The sequence below is a fragment of the Liolophura sinensis genome, chromosome 11, assembly GCF_032854445.1.
Source record: "Liolophura sinensis isolate JHLJ2023 chromosome 11, CUHK_Ljap_v2, whole genome shotgun sequence".
Taxonomy (NCBI): domain Eukaryota; kingdom Metazoa; phylum Mollusca; class Polyplacophora; order Chitonida; family Chitonidae; genus Liolophura; species Liolophura sinensis.
This window is the reverse complement of record NC_088305.1, coordinates 24,166,748-24,190,611: the sequence shown is the minus strand read 5'-3', so window position 1 is coordinate 24,190,611 and position 23,864 is coordinate 24,166,748. Positions and strand designations below refer to the sequence as shown.

Here is a 23,864-nt window from a genome sequence, read left to right as displayed (position 1 = left end):
TTGTACATATAATGAAAATTACGCGAAAGTGATTATTAACTTTAATGATATAAAAAATATGCATAAATGTAGGAACGTCTGACAGCATGTCTGCGGATGGTCGTGAGTTTCCTCAGGCCCCTGCCCAGTTTCTTCCCATCATAATGATAACTACTGTTTTATAAGTGAAATATTTTTTGATTACGTCGCAAAACGCTAATCGAAATAAATAAATAAATAAATAAATAAATAAATAAATAAATAAATAAATAAATAAATAAATAAATAAATAAATAAATAAATAAATAAATAAATAAATAAATAAATAAATAAATAAATAAATAAATAAATAAATAAATAAGTGTGGGCCTGTACATGTATGTTTAAATGTGTAAAATGAAGGAGAGTACTTTGAGAGGTAGTAGTTACCAGCATGATTAGACGTATGCCAAGGACTCTAACATGTGTACGTGTAATGGATATACGGGTCTGTCACTATACCACGACCACTTGCTGAAACGGACGTACACTTCTTTGTAATTTTTTAAAAACATTAACAGCTTGTCCATGCCTGTTATCACGTCTTTACATCTGAACATGACATGCCAGCTATAATTTTAGGAAATCGTTTCATTCTCTACCTTCAGAATGTACACACAACGGTCAAGTGTATCAACGTGGTCAGACTCATCCCAAGGACTGTAACACGTGTACGTGTAATGGGCTAACTGGACAGTGGGACTGTACCACCAACACGTGCTGGAAACGTGAGGACACTTGTTTTTTTCTTAATAGCATCGACTTGAACGCATGCAGCAGTATTATCATGAGTATTGCCAAAAGTCAAATTTGTACCTCTCTGTTCGCATGTGTTTGTACCTCTCTGTCCGCATGTAATTGTACCTCTCTGTTCGTATGTGTTTGTACCTCCCTGTTGGCATGTGTTTGTACGTCTCTGTTCCCATTTGTTAGTATCTCTCTGTTCGCATGTGTCTGCATACCTTGAGATAAAACAGGCTTAGATACAACTATCATATTTAAAGTTCATATACAGGTACACTGAGGTGAAAGCTTATATACGAGGTACACATTATTCTTTCTTTTATTAAAGGCAAAGACCACTTTAAAATGAAGTATATATCAGAAGAGAGACCATTAAAAACTGCCCAGGAAAATGATTGGATTTGTTTTGTCTTTTTTTTTAGAATTTTTCAAACAGAGTAAAATTGTGTTAAAACATCAGATTCTACAGTGGTCTGTTGTGACCCAGACGGTTTCAGTTGTGTTACATCTATACTTTTTGCCTGAAATAATTCGTTTCAAGGTCAAATAAGCGAATGTATTCATAGATCTATATGAAAATGCGTTCTGAATGATGAAATATAGCAGTCTAATGTGTGCCAATTAGCAAAAACCTTATGTGACGTCAGTGATCCCATTGTAGACAGCTCACATAGAATAAAATATTCATTTGCATTTTACTAGGTTAAACAAATTAGAAAAAAATTCCAACTATCATCCTGGACATTTTTTAATGGTCTTTCGTCTGGTACATATTTGGTTTTAGTGTTTTCTTTTGCCTTTGATGTGTACCTGTCGGATCATGTATATGCTTTGCACACAGTTGTTTTTAGGGAGCATGTTGAGATGAACTGATGGCCTAAAGTTTATTCATGAATGGTTTTCTATTTCCAGAATGTACACACAGCGGTCAAGTGTATCAGCGCGATCAGACTTATCCCAATGACTGTAATACGTGTACGTGTAATGGGTATACAGGAGAATGGGACTGTACCACCAAAACGTGCTGGAAAGGTAAGGGCGCTTTGGTTTTACTTGTAAATGCTCAGAATTGAAGAAAGCGGAGATTCAAGACAGAATGGAAAGCTGCCCCCCGAACTCAACGCCCGACCAACTCATCCAGTAAAGTCTGACCGACCCGTTGTTCAAAAGTGTACTAGCTAATACCTGTATTAAGTTATATTATATATTTACGATTTTATCAAAACCGAGCAGCCAATACAGGTGAACAAATTTCTTTTATTTTCTTTTAACTGTTACACGTTGACATTTGGGCCAAGTACAAAACTGAACACTTAGCTTAAAGTTAAATCTGGTACACTGAAAAAAAAAGTGTTTAACATTTAAACATCTCTTGGCAACATATAATAAACGTGCTGAATGTTTAATTGTAACATATTTAGTGCTAAAACACCATTCAAACATGTTTATTCAACAACTGATAATAAGACCGCTTTATAACGTTGATCATATACACTGAAAACTTTAAGTCACTCCGTTTAAGCAATAAACCCATTCAATTTACCACGTAAATTATTGCATTTGTACTATAAATGTTAGTATCATTTCTTGTTTACGTGCAAACGTTTGTCGTGATTGATATTTGGTTGATCGATTTCACGAAAAATGAAATAACATAATATTTATTGATTACTTTCAGATTGTAGATTCAACGGTAAGGTGTACCAACGTGGCCAGACATATCCGAAGGACTGTAACACGTGTACCTGTAACGGTCTGACAGGAGGATGGGACTGCACCACTCAGACATGCTGGAAACGTAAGTGAATATACTTAGTATGAATATTTTGGGAGGGAAAATAGTTAAATGCAGTGTCTGTCTGGGAATTGTTTTCGTATATAGAGAGAAAAAAGAACTGATTCTAGCGATATATTGAGTATGTATAAATGTAGGCCTCTAGGAGCGTACATTTGGAGGTTATAGTTACGAGCTTGATCAGATTACGAAGTGTAACACGTGTACGCGCAATGGTTATCGTGCGTATATCAAATGGCATGGGGTTAGGTCATTGTCGAAGAAAATGATCCGGAAAGTCCATTTTTGGTTGACGGCTTGCATACAAATGTTTGTTTCGACGCTTAGATTAAATCTTTTCTTTCTGGTTTCAGAATGTACATTCAACGGCAAAGTATATCAACGTGGTGGGACCCACCCAAAAGACTGTAACACGTGTACGTGTAATGGTTATACCGGGCGATGGGACTGTACCACAAACACATGCTGGAAACGTAAGACCATTTGTTTTTTCTTTTTCTTAATATGGTTGGATTGATCGGTCATATCGGTTATTGTTATCATGGTTGCATAGTGTCCATCAAATGATCTAAAGTTAATTATGAAGACGTTCTCATTAATTTTTAGAATGTACATACGGTGGAAAAGTGTATCAGCGCGATCAGACTTATCCCAAGGACTGTAACACGTGTACGTGTAATGGACTTACTGGACTGTGGGACTGTACCGCCAACACCTGCTGGAAAGGTAAGGACACTGTGATTTATTTTGGATGATGACAAAATGTGATGCAGGTCAAAATATTACAAATTGACTAAAACATTGCCGAAATTCAAGACAAAGCATAAAAGCCCTCCTCTCCCAGACGCCTGAGCTCAGTCATGTAATAAAGGTTTCATCCATAAAGGCAGGTGATATACAAAGCACTAGCAGATGGTTGGTAGGGCATGGAATGTGACGTCATTTCCTAGTCAGGTGACAAATTTTGTAGGTATATATACCTGCTATAGTTGCCAACGGGATATCATCTTTTTGGTATCAACTTATCCATGTTTTTTTTTAAAGCCATCTAATCGTAACGAAAGACGTAATGATACATTGTATGAGTTATAATTCTTATTTTATCATAACGATAATATTTGTTATTAATTTGCAGACTGTAGATTCAACGGCCAGGTGTACCAACGTGGCCAGACACACCCACAGGACTGTAACACGTGTACTTGTAACGGTCTGACAGGAGAATGGGACTGTACCACCAAAACATGCTGGAAACGTAAGTGAATAATTATCTCTTCAAATATCTTTTCCATTTATGACGTAGGGATTCAAAAGTCAGATTGGTTCACTTCGTGGAAACTTTTGTGTGTGTAGAGAAAAGTGAACAAACGTAATGATTATGGGGAAGTAGTTATGCTTGTATAAATGTGGGTTCGTAAACGTTGAGATGTCTAAAGTGAAGAAATGTAAGCTACTTCCGGAGGTCGCAGTTACGGACTTGATCAGACATATACCAATAACACGTGTACGTGTTTTGGTTACACAAGACTGTTAAACTTATTCAACTTATTGATCTCATCGCAAGGTATTTAGTGAACATCAAATGAACTAAAGTTAGTTAATTATTTTTTTTGTTTATTTTCAGAGTGTACTTTCAACGGCAAAGTATATCAACGTGGTGGGACACACCCAAAAGACTGTAACACGTGTACGTGTAATGGTTATACCGGGCGATGGGACTGTACCACAAACACATGCTGGAAACGTAAGACCATTTGTTTTTTTCTTTTTCTTAATATGGTTGGTTTGATCGGTCATATCGGTTATTGTTATCATGGTTGCATAGTGTCCATCAAATGATCTAAAGTTAATTATGAAGACGTTCTCATTAATTTTTAGAATGTACATACGGTGGAAAAGTGTATCAGCGCGATCAGACTTATCCCAAGGACTGTAACACGTGTACGTGTAATGGACTTACTGGACTGTGGGACTGTACCGCCAACACTTGCTGGAAAGGTAAGGACACTGTGATTTATTTTGGATGATGACAAAATGTGATGCAGGTCAAAATATTACAAATTGACTAAAATATTGCCGAAATTCAAGACAAAGCATAAAAGCCCTCCTCTCCCAGACGCCTGAGCTCAGTCATGTAATAAAGTTTTCATCCATGAAGGCAGGTGATATACAAAACACTAGCAGATGGTTGGTAGGGCATGGAATGTGACGTCATTTCCTAGTCAGGTGACAAATTTTGTAGGTATATATACCTGCTATAGTTGCCAACGGGATATCATCTTTTTGGTATCAACTTATCCATGTTTTTTTTTTAAAGCCATCTGGCCGTAACGTAAAGACGTAATGATACATTGTATGAGTTATAATTCTTATTTTATCATAACGATAATATTTGTTATTAATTTGCAGACTGTAGATTCAACGGCCAGGTGTACCAACGTGGCCAGACATATCCAAAGGACTGTAACACGTGTACTTGTAACGGTCTGACAGGAGAATGGGACTGTACCACCAAAACATGCTGGAAACGTAAGTGAATAATTATCTCTTCAAATATCTTTTCCATTTATGACGTAGGGATTCAAAAGTCAGATTGGTTCACTTCGTGGAAACTTTTGTGTGTGTAGAGAAAAGTGAACAAACGTAATGATTATGGGGAAGTAGTTATGCTTGTATAAATGTGGGTTCGTAAACGTTGAGATGTCTAAAGTGAAGAAATGTAAGCTACTTCCGGAGGTCGCAGTTACGGACTTGATCAGACATATACCAATAACACGTGTACGTATTTTGCTTACACAAGACTATTCAACTTATTGATCTCATCGCAAGGTATTTAGTGAACATCAAATGAACCAAAGTTAATTCATGATTTTTTTTGTTTATTTTCAGAATGTACTTTCAACGGCAAAGTATATCAACGTGGTGGGACACACCCAAAAGACTGTAACACGTGTACGTGTAATGGTTATACCGGGCGATGGGACTGTACCACAAACACATGCTGGAAACGTAAGACCATTTGTTTTTTTATCTTCTTAATATGGTTGGTTTGATCGGAAACATCGGTTACTTTTATCATGGTTGTATAGTGTCCATCAAATGATCTAAAGTTAATTGATAAAGACCTTCTCGTTAATTTTTAGAATGCACATACGGTGGAAAGGTGTATCAGCGTGATCAGACTTATCCCAAGGACTGTAACACGTGTACGTGTAATGGACTTACTGGACTGTGGGACTGTACCACCAACACCTGCTGGAAAGGTAAGGACACTGTGATTTATTTTGGATGATGACAAAATGTGATGCAGGTCAAAATATTACAAATTGACTAAAATATTGCCGAAATTAAAGACAAAGCATAAAAGCCCTCTTCTCCCAGACGCCTGAGCTCAGTCATGTAATAAAGTTTTCATCCATGAAGGCAGGTGATATACAAAACACTAGCAGATGGTTGGTAGGGCATGGAATGTGACGTCATTTCAACTAAAGTTAATTTATTATTTTTTGTTGTTGTTTATTTTCAGAATGTACTTTCAACGGTAAAGTATATCAACGTGGCCAGACCCACCCAAAAGACTGTAATACGTGTACGTGTAATGGTTATACCGGGCGATGGGACTGTACCACAGAAACGTGTTGGAAACGTGAGTAAATGACGTCATTTTGCTGACATGGAAATGGCAACATTTTTATTCTTTTCTCTCCATGCGGATAAATGATCGCTTTAAAGAATGGCTTTGAAGGTTCTTAACAGAACATAATATGAAGATAAATAAAGTGGGAATAAATGCTTAAACCTGTTAGCATGTATAAATATATTGTGATTAACATTTAAATAATGTAATTTGATAAAATGGAACATCATGTGAAAAAGAAATGAACGAAGGACTGGAAAATTATAATTTCAGAATGCACACATAATGGTGTCAGTTACGAACGTCAACAGACATATCCTGTAGACTGTAACACGTGTACGTGTAACGGACATAGTGGACAATGGGAGTGCACGACCAACACGTGCTGGAAAGGTAAGATTAATGCTTTTCGTTCTGTCTTCATACCGTCACTTTGACGATGACTTTTTTAGGTGATAGCTGTTTTTTGTGTATAGAGTAGAAATTTACATAATACATAAGATTAATGAGTTACATAATATGCTGTGTCTCTATTTACAGACTGTAGATTCAACGGCCAGGTGTACCAACGTGGCCAGACACATCCGAAGGACTGTAACACGTGTACATGTAACGGTCTGACAGGAGGATGGGACTGTACTACCGACATCTGCTACAAAGGTGCGAATTGAAGAGAACATAGTTGTATTTTTTTTTAGTTTAATATCTATATTGGGTCAGATCTGTCTTTTTGGGAGTGGGCGGGTGGGGGTGTGTCGAAGGTGCAATGATCTGCCTGTGTTCATAGAAGCATAACAGAAATGGTCATCAAATCAAATCTACATTTTGTATTTCCCAGAATGCACCTACGGAGGCCATAGATACACCCGTGATCAGACTTATCAAGCCGACTGTAACACATGTACCTGTAATGGTATCACAGGGGAATGGGTGTGCACACAGAACGTTTGCTGGCATGGTAAGGAAAAGCATTCTTTTAGTTGTCTGTTATATGAAACCTCGATACAGGCCTTTATGCATGTAGTATGTGGCCCAAGAGAGCATGCAATTTGTGGAATGTGAAATTCCGCTACCCAGTGTAACTTTTCTGTAACATAACAGTATTGACACGTGAACATGACTCTATCTGGTGGTATGCAAGTATCGTCCTAAAACGAGATCACAGTGGTATATGAGTGTAAATAATGAACACTAAGTCTTAGGAGAGTCAACTAGTAAATATACATGCATCAGTTCTTAGCAGTTATACTCTAAAGTTGGTTATTTCATTTCAAAATGTGAGATCAACGGTTAATGAATGATAGATTAACAGGAACAAGAGAAAGAATCAAGTGCTATACTGATCTCGTGCTGCATGTTTTTGTCGATGACTCGCATTTCGGATTGTGAAAAGCAGATTCTTCAAAGAATAGTAGTAACTCTCCCAAATCTTTATTATAGCAAGAGTGACCCGTGTTTGATTGATTCCAGGTTGTGTGGACGGCGATTACAAATATTATGAGGGAGAAGCCTTCCGGAAGGACTGTAACCTGTGTGTGTGTCACGCCAACCACGTGATTGCCTGCTCGTCAACGCCTTGCGGAGACGGTGAGCATTCTGGGGAAAACGAATCACTCAGAGCACGTAACTGACAAACAAAATCACTTGGGATATCAAAAATGGGTCTCGTTTAGTTCTCCCCTTTCAGGTGAAACACTGCTACTCACGAAACGTATTTTAATGTAAACACTTTTATCAGAGCACAGAAAGTGAAATGAACGCAGGAGCTCCACTTATTATGACCAATGCTACCGATATAGACTCCATCAGCTGGTCGAGCGTCAGTGATTGAGTGGTTAGCGAATGAGAGCAGCACAAAGATTCGGGAGACTAATGACTCAATAATGCCGTCGCTATGAGTTCAAGTCCAGCCCACGCTGACTTCCTCTTTAATTAAAAAAAATCCAACAGTTAGCCAGTTGCTGACGAACCACCCCTTTTTGTTGCGCAGGATGCCCAGCAGGTGGCATCACACCATACCAGTGCGGGAGTGCCACGTGCCAAAACAGCGTATGTCCCGCTTATCCTGAGGCACAGTGTCTGTAAGTTATTTTAAACTACACTTAGAAAGTTGAAAAGAAAACAAAATAAAGACAGAAAAAAAACCAAAAATATTATTTCTCTAAAAGTCGTAGTTTCGTTCATTATGAATTTCATTTATTTATTTAAATATTTGATCAGGGTTTAACACCTTATTTAAGAGTAAGTCACACTTATTACGTCAGTGACGTAATTATGAACACAGTTTCGGGTTTAAAAACATACAAATAATTTAATTTACGTGTGTTTTTGTTTATTGTAGTGGTTTCTGCAACAGGTGTATAACCCGATTTTTCGTTCAAGGAAATGACGTCACTGACTACTGCAGTAAGTATGTAATATTAATAATAATAATAATCGCTTGCAGATTCGGTTCCAAGTTGGGAATTGTACTTACAACATGACACCAGAGTATATCTCTATTACTGCCAGAAAATGCAAATAACACAGAAGTTTACCACAGGCTTACCGGTTTGTACAAAACATAAATAACTTTAACCCATGAAGTCAGAAAGAAACTAAAAATCGTCCATTACTGGTATAAAATATAGCAGCCGAATGTTAGCACCTAGTAAGAGTCGTGTCGTTTTACATGAAGTAAAGGGTGCTGTGTAACGTAATACAGCCTGAGACCTGTTTCCCAAAAGCGATCGTTATGTGGCTCAAATGTATAACTCTCATTGCACCAGAAATCTACAAACTGATTTTGTATGAACAGGACCATTTCCACCAAATCAGTTATTGACGTAAATCAAAGTTTGAAATATCGTACAGATGCATTGCAATGGAACGTAGACATTAACTTTAGGAAACATGTGACATGTGTTATAGTGCATGCGTAGATATACCCGAGTGAGAACCAGTCATGAGACGTCACTCATGCGTCACTCTGAAGTTTTAAGCTTGGAAAATCGACGCTGATTGGCTAATGTGACAGCAAGGGGTAAAGGATACATGACTAGCTTAAGCCGAACTTCAGGTGTTTCACATTCTCTCAAACGTGACAAAGTCTGTAGGCTTTAACTCAGGAAGTCCTATCTCCAGTGTGTCAATACTCGCTGTATGCAATCCTTTGCATATAGACTTAAACTGACAACAGAGCGACGACCATGATATTTTACATGTGAGAAGGGGGTCTTTGTGGTTCAGTTGGTTATCGCGCCAGCGCAGCGTAATGACCCAGTAGTCTCTCACCAATGCGGTCGCTGTGAGTTCAAGTCCAGCTAATGCTGGCCTCCTCTCCGGCCGTAAGTGGTAAGGTCTGCAAGCAACCTGCGGATGGTCGTGGGTTTCCCCCGGGCTCTGCTTGGTTTCCTCCCACCATAATGCTGGCCGCCGTCGTATAAGTGAAATATTCTTGAGTAACACCAATCAAATAAATAAATAAATACATGTGTGAATTGCTCGTTGTAGACTGCCCGGCCGGAACAGACCATAATGCCTGTGTGGGCGATCCTTGTCACGGCGCCAGCTGTCCTGCCAGCCCAGATGCTGTGTGCGAGTAAGTAACTACGTCTGATTCGTCTACTTCCATGCCTTATGTTTATGCTTAGCCTAAAATATTTATCCCGCCTACAACTAAGATTTCTGTACAAATATGCGCATGCGCTGTGAGGACTATCAACCAATCAGAGACTACTGACGTCATTACTACTGAACCATGTTTATAATGTTGTTGTCGTTTTTAACATTTTTGAAAAGTTTCTTTACCTGGCGCCAGATAAGAGATTCAGATCTGTGTAGTCAGTCTGAGGAGACCATCCATCATGTTTTACTCGTGTGTCCGCAGTACACTGCTCAAAAGACAAATATTCCCTTTTGACTTTGTAGACATTGGAATTGCTAACCCAACTCTGACGACCGTTCTTCGTCCACCGAAAAGTGAAAGTTTAGTTTTTAAAACTCTGGGGAATTATTTATGTTGGATCCACAAATTTTAGGCCATATTATTCTAACAGTAGTTCTCTATGGATTGACCATTGTTGATTAGAACAGCCTAAATCCCTGAAACACATTTTATTGTCTTGGCGCAAATCTTTCCCTGGAATGGAGTCGCCATGTAAGATAATTTATGTGTGTATGTTACGTGACGCAAGGTGACGTGAAACGATGTGAGATTTTGTAAGAGTATGATAATGACAAGGCGACTTAAAGCGCAGCCTACCTGCGCCCCAGATTTGGTTTACTAGTACTTGTCCCTATTAACATCGATTAATATGCAGAGTCAATTAGTTGGAATGCACATGTTCACGAAGTCGTGTATTGCCAGCTACATGTACACTGTAGTAACACTGTGTTCTGTCTATATTTATGACACCATATAGATTTGAGGTATGGCTTAAAATAAAATCTGAAGTATGGTGTAAAATAAAATTTCAGCGAATCCATTTTAAGCCCGAAATCTTCCTTCCTTGTTATAGGGTAAACAGATGTACATGTAGCCGTGAGTGGTACCATGATGGCCAAAGGGTCGGATGCGCCACAGGTAATGTATTGATTTATTTCTAAGAAAGATTTTCTACGCCCAGCCCAAAAAGAAAAAAAATATATAGGCATCTGACAAAAGTTTTCCCATATTCTGAAATAGGAGCTAAAACTTAAATACAGGTAATTAATAAATTATTAATCTTAAGAAATGCATCGAAAACATTCTCCCATTTGATCAGGCAGACTTACAAAGTTCATGTTGAGGTTGTACAGTGTATGAAGTGTTTGTTTTTTTTTTAAAGTTATTTGTTTGTATACAGAATTCGCAAGTGTGCTTTCTATAAACTCTGATGGGTTGTGTGCTTACTTGCTTAGGGTTGATTTGTAGTAGACATGACAATAAATAAATAAATAAATAAATAAGTCATTGATTAAATAAATCGATTTGTTTATTTCAGGGTGTCTTTTCAGAGGAAACACTCTGGCTATCGGTGAAAAAACCTCTGATGGCTGTAATAGCTGCACATGTAACTCAGACGGGACCGTGTCCTGCACCCAGAAGTTGTGCCCCACAGGTTGGTAGCCGATGTTATTCATGATACACAAACCTCAATAATACTACACGTTGTTTACGAGAGGTAGATAGGGTCATGCTGCCGATCAGTAGGGAATGGGAAACTCGTAAAATCCCCCCCCCCCTCCCCTGTATCAAGACGGCCCAAAGCTGTGAACTCATTTGTTCTTTCGTTTATTACGCCGCAATTATCAGTGTACGTGTGTTCATAAAACAATGAAGTACAGACGCACTGCATCGGCACAGAAGAAAACGTTACGTTCTACTGTCATTTGGACCTTCTGTGTACCTCGTCCTGGAGTCCTCCATTTGGAAAACTCTCTCCCGCTTTGTTCAAAACTATGTAGTCCTTCCGGTAGTCTCTCTAAACCAGATCGTCCTAAACTACCTGTTTTCGGTCTGTCAAAAATACCTATCACATTCGTATACAAGTGTACAGTGATGTAATCCGTGTTAGCCAATGAAAATTTCTCCGTGCGAGAAAAAAGTACGAGAAAAAAGCCTTCGCGGAAGACTACAAATTTTCATTGGCTTAAGTGGGTGTGTGTCTTCATTAATATTCGTCATCAAGCACTAAATCTCGTCTTAATGCGGGGAGATGGACTTCCGACGGCCATTCGAGCCACTCGAGACACTCTCTGTTTGTTCGTTTCCCCTTGCTCTTTAATATCCTTGCAAATACCCTCCGGCCCTCTCGTTTGCAGGCTTCCTCTTTCCGTGTAGCCTTTTCTAATTTATTTAATCTCACAGAACATGGCATGCAGATATAGCCCTCTCCTTTTACCACAACAACGTCAGGGAAGACGAAGTGGAAAGCGTCCAGGAGCTCCTTAGAAGTCTTACTTTCCGTCATCAAGTCACGCTTTAGGCTGTCACAACAAGATTATTCACTGTGGATACAATCTATGCTAAACAAATTCTACAGTAAATCTTGAGATCCACATAATCTTTGCATTTCTTTGGCGTGGCCATCGAATCGCATGGCCGTCGTATATAGGGCTATTGGTGTCTGCACGTGTCAGCTGTCATTTACTGTTTACGACTTCCCGCCATGAGATAGTAGAGTCGTTTCCATTGGTCGGCCAGGATTATGTTAAATAGCTATGTTTACGTCACCGTATGCAAGATGTGCAGGCTTTTCTGCAGAGGTTGAGTAGACTTACGGCTACGGTCCTCTGCTTAAGGAAAGTATCTTTCCGGTAGTACTTCACGGTTTTCGATGTATATGTGTTCAAAAATCACTTAGGTAGTAAACAAAGACTGTGGCTCGACATCAGATATGATGTTTACTGCAGTTTGGAATTCTGAACTGCCTATTTCATGAAGTCATCTATGGTGAAAATGTTAAACTGCGTTGTCACTAAGCCGTTATATAGGCCTATAGGAATATTCATCTCGACAGACATATTTGGTTCTCTGCCACTAGGCAGATTTAATCATATATTTTCTGATTCCGCAATTGTACTTGACCGTATAACAAAACCTAATGGACAAGTGCAGAGCAGCACAATTAAAAAGTTTAGAAATAAGAAATTTGAAAAAATTATTTTATATTGACGAAACGTTCCTTGGAAATGTTACCAGACGTAGACATGATTTGTGTAACGCCGGTGAAGAATATGTGTACATATAACTGATCGGCGGCGTCCTTAATGATGACAATCAATTGATATCCTTTATATTAAGGTCAAAATCACATCAAAGTAAATTTTTACTGATTTAACTTATTGTTATATTCTATAAAATTTAAACCACTGTGTCCGAAATTCAGAGGTTCAATCGTCTTTCAGATTCTGACTTCGTGAGAATTGATGCGAAACTAAATTGACCGCATAAAATTTTATTTGAAGTAATGCAGGCATTGAACCTTTTTCCCAGTGCTCGCAAACATATTCGGGATATCGAACCAAAAATGCACACTGCAAGTTGTTCGTCTGCGACGATGTTTTTGATTCATTTTATTTCGTTTATCACCTGTTGAAGTCTGTCTAAACACGAGTGAGATCACAATTTTTTGAAGACATTTCTTGAATCTACAGGTATCTCAGAAGTGGCACTGGCTCGATCAAAGAAATTAATCTTTGGTATTTACATGACAAGTTCTTTTTTCGTGCTTTAAAATTACCCACTTAACCAACGTCAAAACAGTGAATTATTTTTGAATTGCGTTTTTGTTTTCTAGAATGCCAGTTTCATGGATACACATTCCAAGTGGGTTCTTCGTTTACTGACCCTCTGAGCTGCAACACGTGTAGGTGTGGAACCGATGGAACCGTAGCTTGCACTAAGGTCTTTTGCCCAACAGGTTAGTAATGATTCATTTATCTATTTGTTTGGTGTTTTACGTCGTACTCAAGAATATTTTACTTATACGACGACGGCCAGCATTATTATGGGAGGAAACCGGGCAGAGCCCGGAGAAAACTCACGCCCAACCGCAGGTTGTAGCCAGACCTGCCCATATACGGCCGGGTGAGGCTGTGAAAAACAGACAATGTATTGTCACATTGAAAGAATTATTATCGATACTGTAACATTTGGACAAAAAAGAAAACACAACATTTATAGATTTTTAGTGAATGATAACTTTGCATTCACGACCTTGGATCAATTGCAAGTCTACAGAGTTATTCACAAAGCAGGCCTAAGTGTTGTCCTGTTGTCATTTGCAGCTTGTTTGCACGAAGGCGTCGTACATTCAGTTGGCACGGAATTTTCTGCTGGTGATGAATGTAACACATGTACTTGTGACGAGACCGGCACAGTCACCTGCAGTAATAATCGTTGTGGTATGTTCATGTCATTATTAATTAGTTAATTAATCAAACAATCAACCAATCAATCAAGAAATTCAACTGATTATATCAATATCGCATCAACGAACAGAAAACCAACTTTTTGGATTTTTTGATCTCAAACAGCCATCTTGAGTGCTTACATGAAAGATTCGAACAGTTCTTTATCAGGAAAGAAAAAAAGACAATTTTCTTTAAAGCCAAAGAAGTATAGTTCTACTTTGATCCAGCCATTTTAGATGGATTAATATAGATCTGCAGATTTTCTCGCCTTTACTGTCTGCGGGACGAAGGTGTCCATTAGCGATGGGAAAATTTCGTGTGTTCGTTTGTGCGTTGAGAACTACTTGTTCTCTACCAATATGACGTGCAGGTCTCACACGTGAAAAAGCGTGTCAGTTACTTACCAAAGGTTGGTGGTTAACCCTTTGTACTACGGTTTCCTTCACGCCATTGTATATTGAAATATTCTATCTTATGGACCGAATAGCACAGTTGGTAGAGCGTCCCATTCGGGAGCGGTAGATCCAGGGGCAATCCTGAGATTTTAAAAGAGGAAGCTGTAACTTCCTCGCTTGGCGTTCAGCATGAAGGGGATAGTGCAACGGCTGGTTGACCCGTATCAGTATAATGGCTCGGTCGTGGCAACTTACCTGCCTTCGGTAAGGCTTCTCAGTGAAGCAGCACTAGATTAAAGAGGGGTGGAAATCCGTCCAGCAACAAGGAAGCACATTACATGCACTCTAAGGATTCCTTCGTCGTCATATGAATGAAAAATTGTTGAGTACGACGTTAAACCCCAATCCCTCACTCTTAGTTATGGCGTGACAGAAGAAATCGGTTAAAAATGCACGTGCTGCGTTAATGTACTGACGTGCGGGTAGCGTTAAAAACACGGTATTATGTATCTTAATAAAATGTATTTGTATATATATATATTTGTTGTTGGCAATGTTTCAGGTTGCGATTATCATGGCGTATTGAGAAAGTACGGCGAAACGTTTTTCCACAAGTGTAACAAATGCCTGTGTTTGGAGGGCCGTGGAGTGGCTTGTAGTAAACACCCCTGCCCCCCAGGTGGTGGAACGGGAATCCCCCCTGTGATTAAGCTGCCCAAAACTCCGCCCCCCGTTATCCCTATATCTGGTAAGTCACAGAATGGCACAGTCTGCTTTGTGATTGGTCATTATTTATCTGCCTATCAGAATCGAACAGTCAGCTTTTCGATTAATTATATATTCATACTACCAATCAGTAGTCTACTTAAACCTTTGTCAACATTAATTTTAACGAAACGACAACCTAAAACAAAGCTATGTTTATCATCAAGACACACCGTTGTGTACCTAAATCATACATTAACTTCATTTTTGTATTTTTTTAATACGTTCAAGTATTTGGATTCTAAGAAACGCTTCATGGCAATAATAATTGTGTTAGGAACTGATGCCGTCATAAGCTTTGGCTTTTTTTGTTCTCAATCATGTACATGTGTTTGACATATAATCTATGTCAAACATATAGACATATAATGTTTGTCAAGGATATAGATATATAATATATATCAAACATGTAGACATATAGACATATAATGTATGTCAAACATGTAGACATTTAATATATGTCAAACATATAGACATATAATGTATGTCAAACATATAGACATATAATGTATGTCAAACATATAGACATATAATGTTTGTCAAACATATAGACATATAATGTTTGTCAAACATATAGACTTATAATGTATGTCAAACGTGTAGACATATAATGTATGTCAAACATATAGACATATAATGTATGTCAAACATATAGACATATAATGTTTGTCAAACATATAGACATATAATGTATGTCAAACATATAGACATATAATGTATGTCAAACATATAGACTTATAATATATGTCAAACGTGTAGACATATAATATATGTCAAACATATAGACATATAATGTATGTCAAACATATAGACATATAATGTTTGTCAAAGATATAGATATATAATATATATCAAACATGTAGACATATAGACATATAATGTATGTCAAACATGTAGACATTTAATATATGTCAAACATATAGACATATAATGTATGTCAAACATATAGACATATAATGTATGTCAAACATATAGACTTATAATGTATGTCAAACGTGTAGACTTATAATGTATGTCAAACGTGTAGACATATAATATATGTCAAACATATAGACATATAATGTATATCAAACATATAGACATATATGTCAAACATATAGACATGTAATGTATGTCAAACATATAGACATGTAATGTATGTCAAACATATAGACATGTAATATATGTCAAACATATAGGCATATAATGTATGTCAAACATATAGACATGTAATATATGTCAAATATAGACATGTAATATATGTCAAACATATAGACATGTAATATATGTATTAATGTACATAACATCAAGTACTTGACTAAAAGTTTGCCGAAAGCTAAAAATAAAGCCTACTTCAGAATAAAAATATGCAGACCCATTTAATTCAATTCAAGAAAATTTGGAAAAGCAGTGAACGCATATTTAGTTATAGTTTTTAGTCTGGTTATAATGCAGCTTACCAAACAATAAAGTTTAAAGTCCATTGAGGGATTCACTGCCTGCAGATCATGTTATTAATACTACATCAACGTTAAATCACAAACGTTGTTAATAGCATGGTCAGTTGCAAACTGAATTTGTATTTATTTATTGATTTGATTGGTGTTTTACGTCGTACTCAAGAATATATCACTTATACCACGGTGGTCAGCATTATGGGTATGGCTTCCTCGATCATTGGGGGAAACTTACGACCATCCGCACGTTGCTGGCAGACCTTCCCACTTACGGTCGGAGAGGAAGCCAGCATAAGCTGGACCGGTGGGATGCCCCTGGGTCATTGCGCCGCGCTAGCGTGCTAACCCCCTCGGGCCAGGTAGGTCCCTAAATTTGTAAGTTATATATGTATAAATTTCTTTTTTTCCCAGGACCCTGTGACCATTTTTGCCCCTACGACCCCTGTTCGGAAGTCTGCAAGTCCTTTCCCAACGCCAAGTGCCAGTAAGTAGTGAAAAATGTCAATAACTTGGCTAGAGCATCCATATTTAAGCCCAGTGGAGACATAAGTTTAATGGCCTTGTCAAAATACAGGACTGGTGACAAACTGGCTAACGGAGTCCATTTGAATCTCAAATCTCGAATTTTAGGTCATTTGCCATTAATCACATTATTTAAAGGGTGCAGAATCGAGATAGGATTCCCTGGGTTAAACCCCCAGCTTTGGCCATGCTTGAGTAAGTTTGCCACTGGTAGGTCACCCGGTAGATAAGAGCCCACAGTGAAGTGTGGTCGATAAGAGCCTACAAAGAAGTGTGGTCGATAGAGCCTGCAATAAAATCTGGTCGATAAGAACCTACAGTGAAGTCTGGTCGACAAGAACCTACAATGAAATGTGATCGAAAAGAACATACAATGAAGTCAGGTCTATAAAAACACATAGTGAAGCCTGGTCGATAAGAGCTACAATAGAAGAGTTTTTAGCACTTTCTGAAGGCTTCTGTCAAAACCGTTAGTGATTTCTAGTATTTGAATTATCAAAATTATTAGTATCAAAATTATATCTAAATCTCCTTTCTTTTTCAGGCCTGATCATTGCGGATCATGTACCCCCAAATACACAGTGGATGGTGTTACTGTGAACTGCAATGGTAAGGCAATCAACAGTTTATTCTGTGCTCGTGTTTGAAAATCGTCCACATCAAGGATAAGACCTTGTTATTTTTTTACATGAATTAGCTGCCCCATACTCCTTACAACGATTGCACCGCTCTATAATGCTCAATTTACATCTACAAATTTTGTAAAAAAAAAATCGTGAAATAGAGTTCAAGGTGATAACGCAGGATGTGATGTCAGAAAAAAAACTCCACCTTTTCTTCTACTAATACTCGGGAATGCAAAAGTCATGCTAAAGAAAAGAATATAAGTTATAAAATTTTAAGAACTTTAAAAGCAGATTTGAAAGTGTAACACGTGCACAGGAGAGGCTGACATTTTGTGAAAAGTAATTATTTCGGCTATTCTAAAATAATAACAAAAATAGGATTGAACTGGGCCGGTCGATAAACCTCTGGAATAATCTTTTTTATAAGCATACAGTATTTCGTTAGATTTTTAAAAAAAAATGTTTAGCTTATACAGTCCTGGAAAAAAGTTTGGAATATGGGTGAATTTCACACCATCTCCACGAAGAGCGTGGTTCGTTGCGTTCAGGTCAATAATCTGTCGATTGGTTTCACTTGGACTAGTCTCTATGATGCATTATCAATAGTTTCCTCAAACCAAAACATTTCTAAATGTTATAGGAGACGAGTTTTTCACGATATTCTGAAAGCGCCCCAAACAAGTGCAGAAATTCAGTGAAACCCATGTATTTTATTACGAGCTGTAACTTTTATTCGATTGGAAATATGTCTACAATACTTGGTAAGTTAAATATGCAAGACACTAACAATACAGAAAATTAATTTAGTACTTGGTGTGCCCACCCCTCGCATTGTACAATGCGCGCACACGTCTTGGCATACTGGCAACTAAGGAAGTCAAAGTTTCTTCCGGTATATCTCTCCAGCAAGTGAGCACAGCACGAGTTAGTTCAGCCACGTTCGTTGGGGCTTCATCCAGGTTATTCAACCCACGGGAAACTTCCGCCCACAAGTTCTCAGTTGGGTTCATATCCGGTGAAATGGCTGGCCACTGCATGTGCTCAACACCCTCCTGTTCCAGAAAATTCCGTATCAGTTCGGTCCGGTGCGGCGTGGCGTTGTCGTCCTGATACACAAAGTTTGCCCTGAATTGTTGCCGAGCAAATGGGAGCATTATCGTTTCCAGAATCCGTTGATATTGGTGCTGGTTCATGTGTCCATCCAAGACGTGCAGGTCGCATTTACCAGTGCTATGAAAAGCACCCCAGACGGTGACCCCACCGCCCCCGCCTTGGACTCTGGGCATGATGCAATCTTCGTTCAGAGCCTCGTGAGCCTGACGACGCACCATCACACGGCCATCTTCCCGGTAGACGACAAAACGAGACTCATCACTGAATATCACGTGTCGCCAGTGTCCCACCTGCCAGTTCAGGTGTTCCCGCGCCCAGGATAAGCGTGCCTGGCGGTGTCGACGCTGTAGTAAAGGCTTCCTCTTAGGCCTCCTTACCAAATACCCAGCAGTCAACAGTCTGGATCGCACTAAGCGGCTTGACACAGGAGTATTGGTAAATCTCATCCAGTCAGCGCGTATCTGGTTGGAACTCTTCGTACGGCCATTGCGGCAAAGTCTCACCAGATACCGGTCCTCTCTCTCGGTGGTCTTTCGTGGCCGACCAGACCTCGGTCTAGGCGTCGGCACACCCGTCTGTCGGTGTCGCTTAAAGATTTTGGAGACGGCTCCCTGAGTGACACCAAGAACCAACGATACGGTTGCAGACTGCAGCACTCAGTTGACGTCTCATGATCACAGCAGTATTGTTGGAAACACTCTGGAGCACTGGCATGCCTTAACCGAGCTTTTATAAGAGTTACAAGGTTAAGTTATAATCATGTCAGCGTACATGACTTTTTCACTGAGAAATGGATGGTCATGTTTTCTCCCAACTGTAATTTTGCTCAGGTGACACAAGCAATAATGGTGTGTATGAGCTGAAAGGGGACATAATCCACTACATTTTCCACCCAAACAAGAATGTGTGCATTCAATGTAAGGCGCACAAAAGTATGTTTCTGGTAAATGCTATCATCAGTGAAAACAATATTCCAAACTTTTTTCCAGGACTATATTACTCTATATTCTCTGTTTCAGTATGTCCCGGGGGTAAGGCGCCTGTGAGCTGTCCCTACAATCCCTGCAGTTCAGCTCTTTGTGTTGCAGGTTCTATCTGTGTGTAAGTAGGAAATCATTTTATATATTTATATATTTCAGTGATGTTTAACGGCGTAATCGCTAATTTCTCAGTTATTCATAGTTTTGAACTGATTTCATAGCTGCTCTGAGCCAATCATCAGTACACTCTTTAGTCACATGACTAGAGAAATGGCGGCGACAACAAACCGAATTTAACCCAGGCGAGATAGGCCTTGAATAAGATTTTAGCATGAATAATGAAGAATATAGCTTTGAGGTAAGAATTTTTTCAGGAGAAGTAATCAGAATGTGTCTAGGTTTCAAATATGATAGTTTCATTGCCCTGTAGTACATTAAACTTTAGAACTCGGCAAAAATCAGCATTTCGCCCATGTTATTTGTCTCCCCCTGGCCCTATGAATGCGACCGTCGTTAAGTTTGTAGGTGGAGGAAAGTGGATTGCCATGAGCAAACTATTGAGTATCTGGGAAACAACTTGACTTAAAACCTCCGCCAAAATGGCGAGTGCTAGATTCGAGCTTGCGACCTCATTGTTCAGGCTAGTTTAAGTATGTTTCCAATAGTCACATTTTTTGGTCAATATTCATGGATTTCAAGAGGTAGCCAAGTTTCGCTATACCGAAGTGGTAAATATGGTCCTTCATTTCTCAGTGTTATGATTCACCGTTGGTACAAATGGCTATAGTTTGCCACATTTATGGCTGCCGTACTGCCTTGAAGCCACGACTGATGTCGGCAGATCGAATCCACTTTCGGCTTACCAGGTCTAAAATCAGTCAGAAAAAGAAGACAAGACCACTAAATTTCTGTCCTATGTTACTCATCAGCAGTCTTCGAAGATAGTGGGCATGTTTCTGGTCATCAAAGTTGTTAAAAATTGACGTTTTTTCATTGCAGTCCTCAATATTGCGGATCCTCTTGCACGGCAACATGTGTTCCCATTCACCCTGCTCCAGTGCCAGCTTCAGGTCCTGCTCCAGGTCCAGCCCCGGGTAAGCAAGTTCACTGTTTTAAGTAAGCCCTAAAGCAGACGGGTACCTTTCCCTCTTGTTGCTTATTCGAAGCCATTGTAGTTGTACTGTGTAATAAGAATCCCTGGCTTACGCAATTAAAAAACAATTATAAAAGAAAGTACAAGCAGAGGGGAAAATGCGTGAAAGAAAATACATTGAATATTATTAATGATATTGAACAGCAAGACAATTCCATAAGTTCAAAACAAAATAACAAAAAAAAAAAACAAATTGCATCCAATTTTTGATAAAAGTTGTGTTTTTTCTGGTTTAACAGCTCCATACTTGAAGTAAAGCAGTTACCCCCAGTAGTATGACTGTTTCGTTTGAATTACGTGTAAGTATAAACTCTTGTACTCACCATTTCTGGTTATATGTTGTTAACTAACCACTTTTATCACTGAGCATACTGTATATAATCATGACTTTACACTGTTTACACTCAGTATCCCTGATGAGATTTTAATATCTGTTCTCCACATAAGAACATTCAACGTTTTACCGTTACTTGTATTTAGCCTATATTTTTTATTCATATTAAATAAACCATATTTTCTACCACAATTCCAGATATTTTGCATGAAGGCATATTTCGTGTTTATCTCATTGAGTTTTTCACCTATACCTATAACTTTGTTTTAGTTTACAGGGAATTTTAAGCTCAGAAGTTTATGTAAAATATAGGTATAGCTAATTCAAATCTATGTATTTCTTGCAGGCGTGAATGCTAATTTCTGCTGAACTGAAGAACGACTGGAGAGAGATTTCCTGTTTATTATTACTATTTCTCTACCTAAATTTCGTTGTCTCTTAATAACTATTCAAAGGCTTGTAGAGACATTAAATAACCTGGTTGCCGTATTCAGCACGGGACCGATTTCCGGCATTTTGGAGATAGCTCATTGTTTTCACGCAAACCAAAATTTACACTGGTTATAATAAAATGAGCATATTTCATGAAGGTGGGAACCAAGATTATATTTTGGAAAAAATAAATGAAAAAGCCGTAGTGCCTGAAGATTGAATCGTCTTGTCATCCTGAAACAAAAAATGTTCTTATTGTAATATATTTATATATATATATATATGTGTATGTGTCAGAAATTTGTTAATTTTTGATGTAATGGTTGTTTGATAATTGGTCATCGGGTAAAGTTGCATATGAATTGTAGCTGCCAGTGAATTGTATTTTGAGCTTTGTAAATGTTAAATTATGATATTTACATGATATAGTAAATATAACGTAATTATTGTCATCAGGAATTTTTTTATTTATTTCATCCACCAGTGCAACTGCACTTAACATCTGGAATTTTGTGACGATTTGACGATTAAATATTATTTGTTTTAAAACTGAAATTTCGCTGCTTTTTCATTATTTTTGGATGACCCGTGATGTTACTCGGCCGATATGAAAAAAGTGCGAACCCTAAATGTTCAACCCTTTCAACTGCCTCTGCAACCAGTATTTTGAAACATTCTGAAAGAACTATGGGGAGTAGAGAAATGATTTGCACAGTTTTAGGAACCTGACGACTTAAGTGACACAAACAAATCATGTTTAGCGTCATTTTCATAATAATTGTATGCATAAATTTTACTTAAAGTGTACTTTTACAGTGTAAGATTTACAGTAATTATAAAAGCGCTGCTTGGTTGCCTGTGTGGTCTTACACGAAGTTCGTTGACGATTAATTCCGCTTCGCCGAAAGTCAGTCAGTATTTCATGTCCAAGTAATTCGTTGATTATTAGGTGAATGCATACGTCTGTGTCCGACTTCCGGGTGAAAAGTCCTTTTTTGAGAGAGTGGGGAATTGGTTAACGTTTTATGCCGTACTCCCGTATATTTCACTAATACAAAGACAACAGGCTCTTTCCCCCTTACATTTGTCTGCAGTCTATTCAGCGCGACTAGGCCGGGATTTAACCCTGTGACCTTGCTGCCTGTGAAGAAACCGATTATCAAGACCCACGAAGTCTGAACCGCTCCACCAATTCCGTTCTTTTGAAAATTGTTGATTGACTGAATGATCATTGTTAAACGTTATGCTCACCAACTTGTCTAGATATACAATGGCCGTTAGCATTATGGGTTGGATGAAACCGGAGTGTCGATGAACTTTTCCCACATGTGACGTACATATATGCTGTGCAAGCCGGATAAGGTCACCATCGTACCATCGTTCAACACGATGGCACGAAGCGTTGGCATAATAGCACGATGGCACGAAGCGATGACACAATGGCACGAAGCGATGATACGATGCTAGCATGTTATCATCGCTTAGTGCCATGAATTCGTGCCATCGTGCTATCGCTTAACTAATTCAAGCTAATGTTCTCAAACATAATAGCACCCAGGAGTCTCTCACCAATGCGGTCGCTGTGATTTCAAGTCCAGCTCATGGTGCCTTCCTCTCCGGCCGTATGTGAGAAGGTCTGACATCAACCTGCGGATGGTCGTGGGTTTCCCCCGGGCTGTGCCCGATTTCCACCCACCATAATGCTGGCCGCCGTCGTATAAGTGAAATATTCTTGAGTACGGCGTAATACACAAATCAAATCAAATCAAATAAATAAATCAATAAATCAAACATAATAGCAGATTTGTGGATGAAAGATGAAATTTTAGTCCTCTTTGAGTTGAGAGAGTGGTGAGCTACTCCAGACACCCACAGAAGACATAACGTTTATGTTTTGTAACAGTTTGTGTGAATTATTTTAGTTGTGTTAGCAATTAACTGTTGACCTCAGGTCTAAATAGCCAAATGGTAAATTCCAAATGCCACACCGCAGGGGTATTTCCTTGACCCCAAACATCAAGGGAAACTGCAAGACT

At 38.6% G+C, this 23,864-nt stretch overlaps 1 protein-coding gene across 1 annotated transcript; it reads left to right on the top strand.

Annotated features, from left to right (window-relative positions):
- The first annotated feature begins 1,762 nt into the window (after nucleotides 1-1,762).
- Nucleotides 1,763-19,252, top strand: LOC135478221 (tenascin-X-like). Its single transcript, XM_064758492.1, has 16 exons — nucleotides 1,763-1,794; nucleotides 2,448-2,560; nucleotides 3,164-3,283; nucleotides 3,693-3,812; nucleotides 4,436-4,555; nucleotides 4,967-5,086; nucleotides 5,701-5,820; nucleotides 6,084-6,203; nucleotides 6,735-6,854; nucleotides 7,665-7,781; nucleotides 8,185-8,275; nucleotides 8,536-8,600; nucleotides 15,030-15,215; nucleotides 17,080-17,152; nucleotides 17,735-17,804; nucleotides 18,878-19,252. The coding sequence occupies exons 1-16, from the start codon at nucleotides 1,763-1,765 to the stop codon at nucleotides 19,250-19,252; spliced, it is 1,962 nt and encodes a 653-aa protein (XP_064614562.1).
- The last annotated feature ends 4,612 nt before the right edge of the window (nucleotides 19,253-23,864 follow it).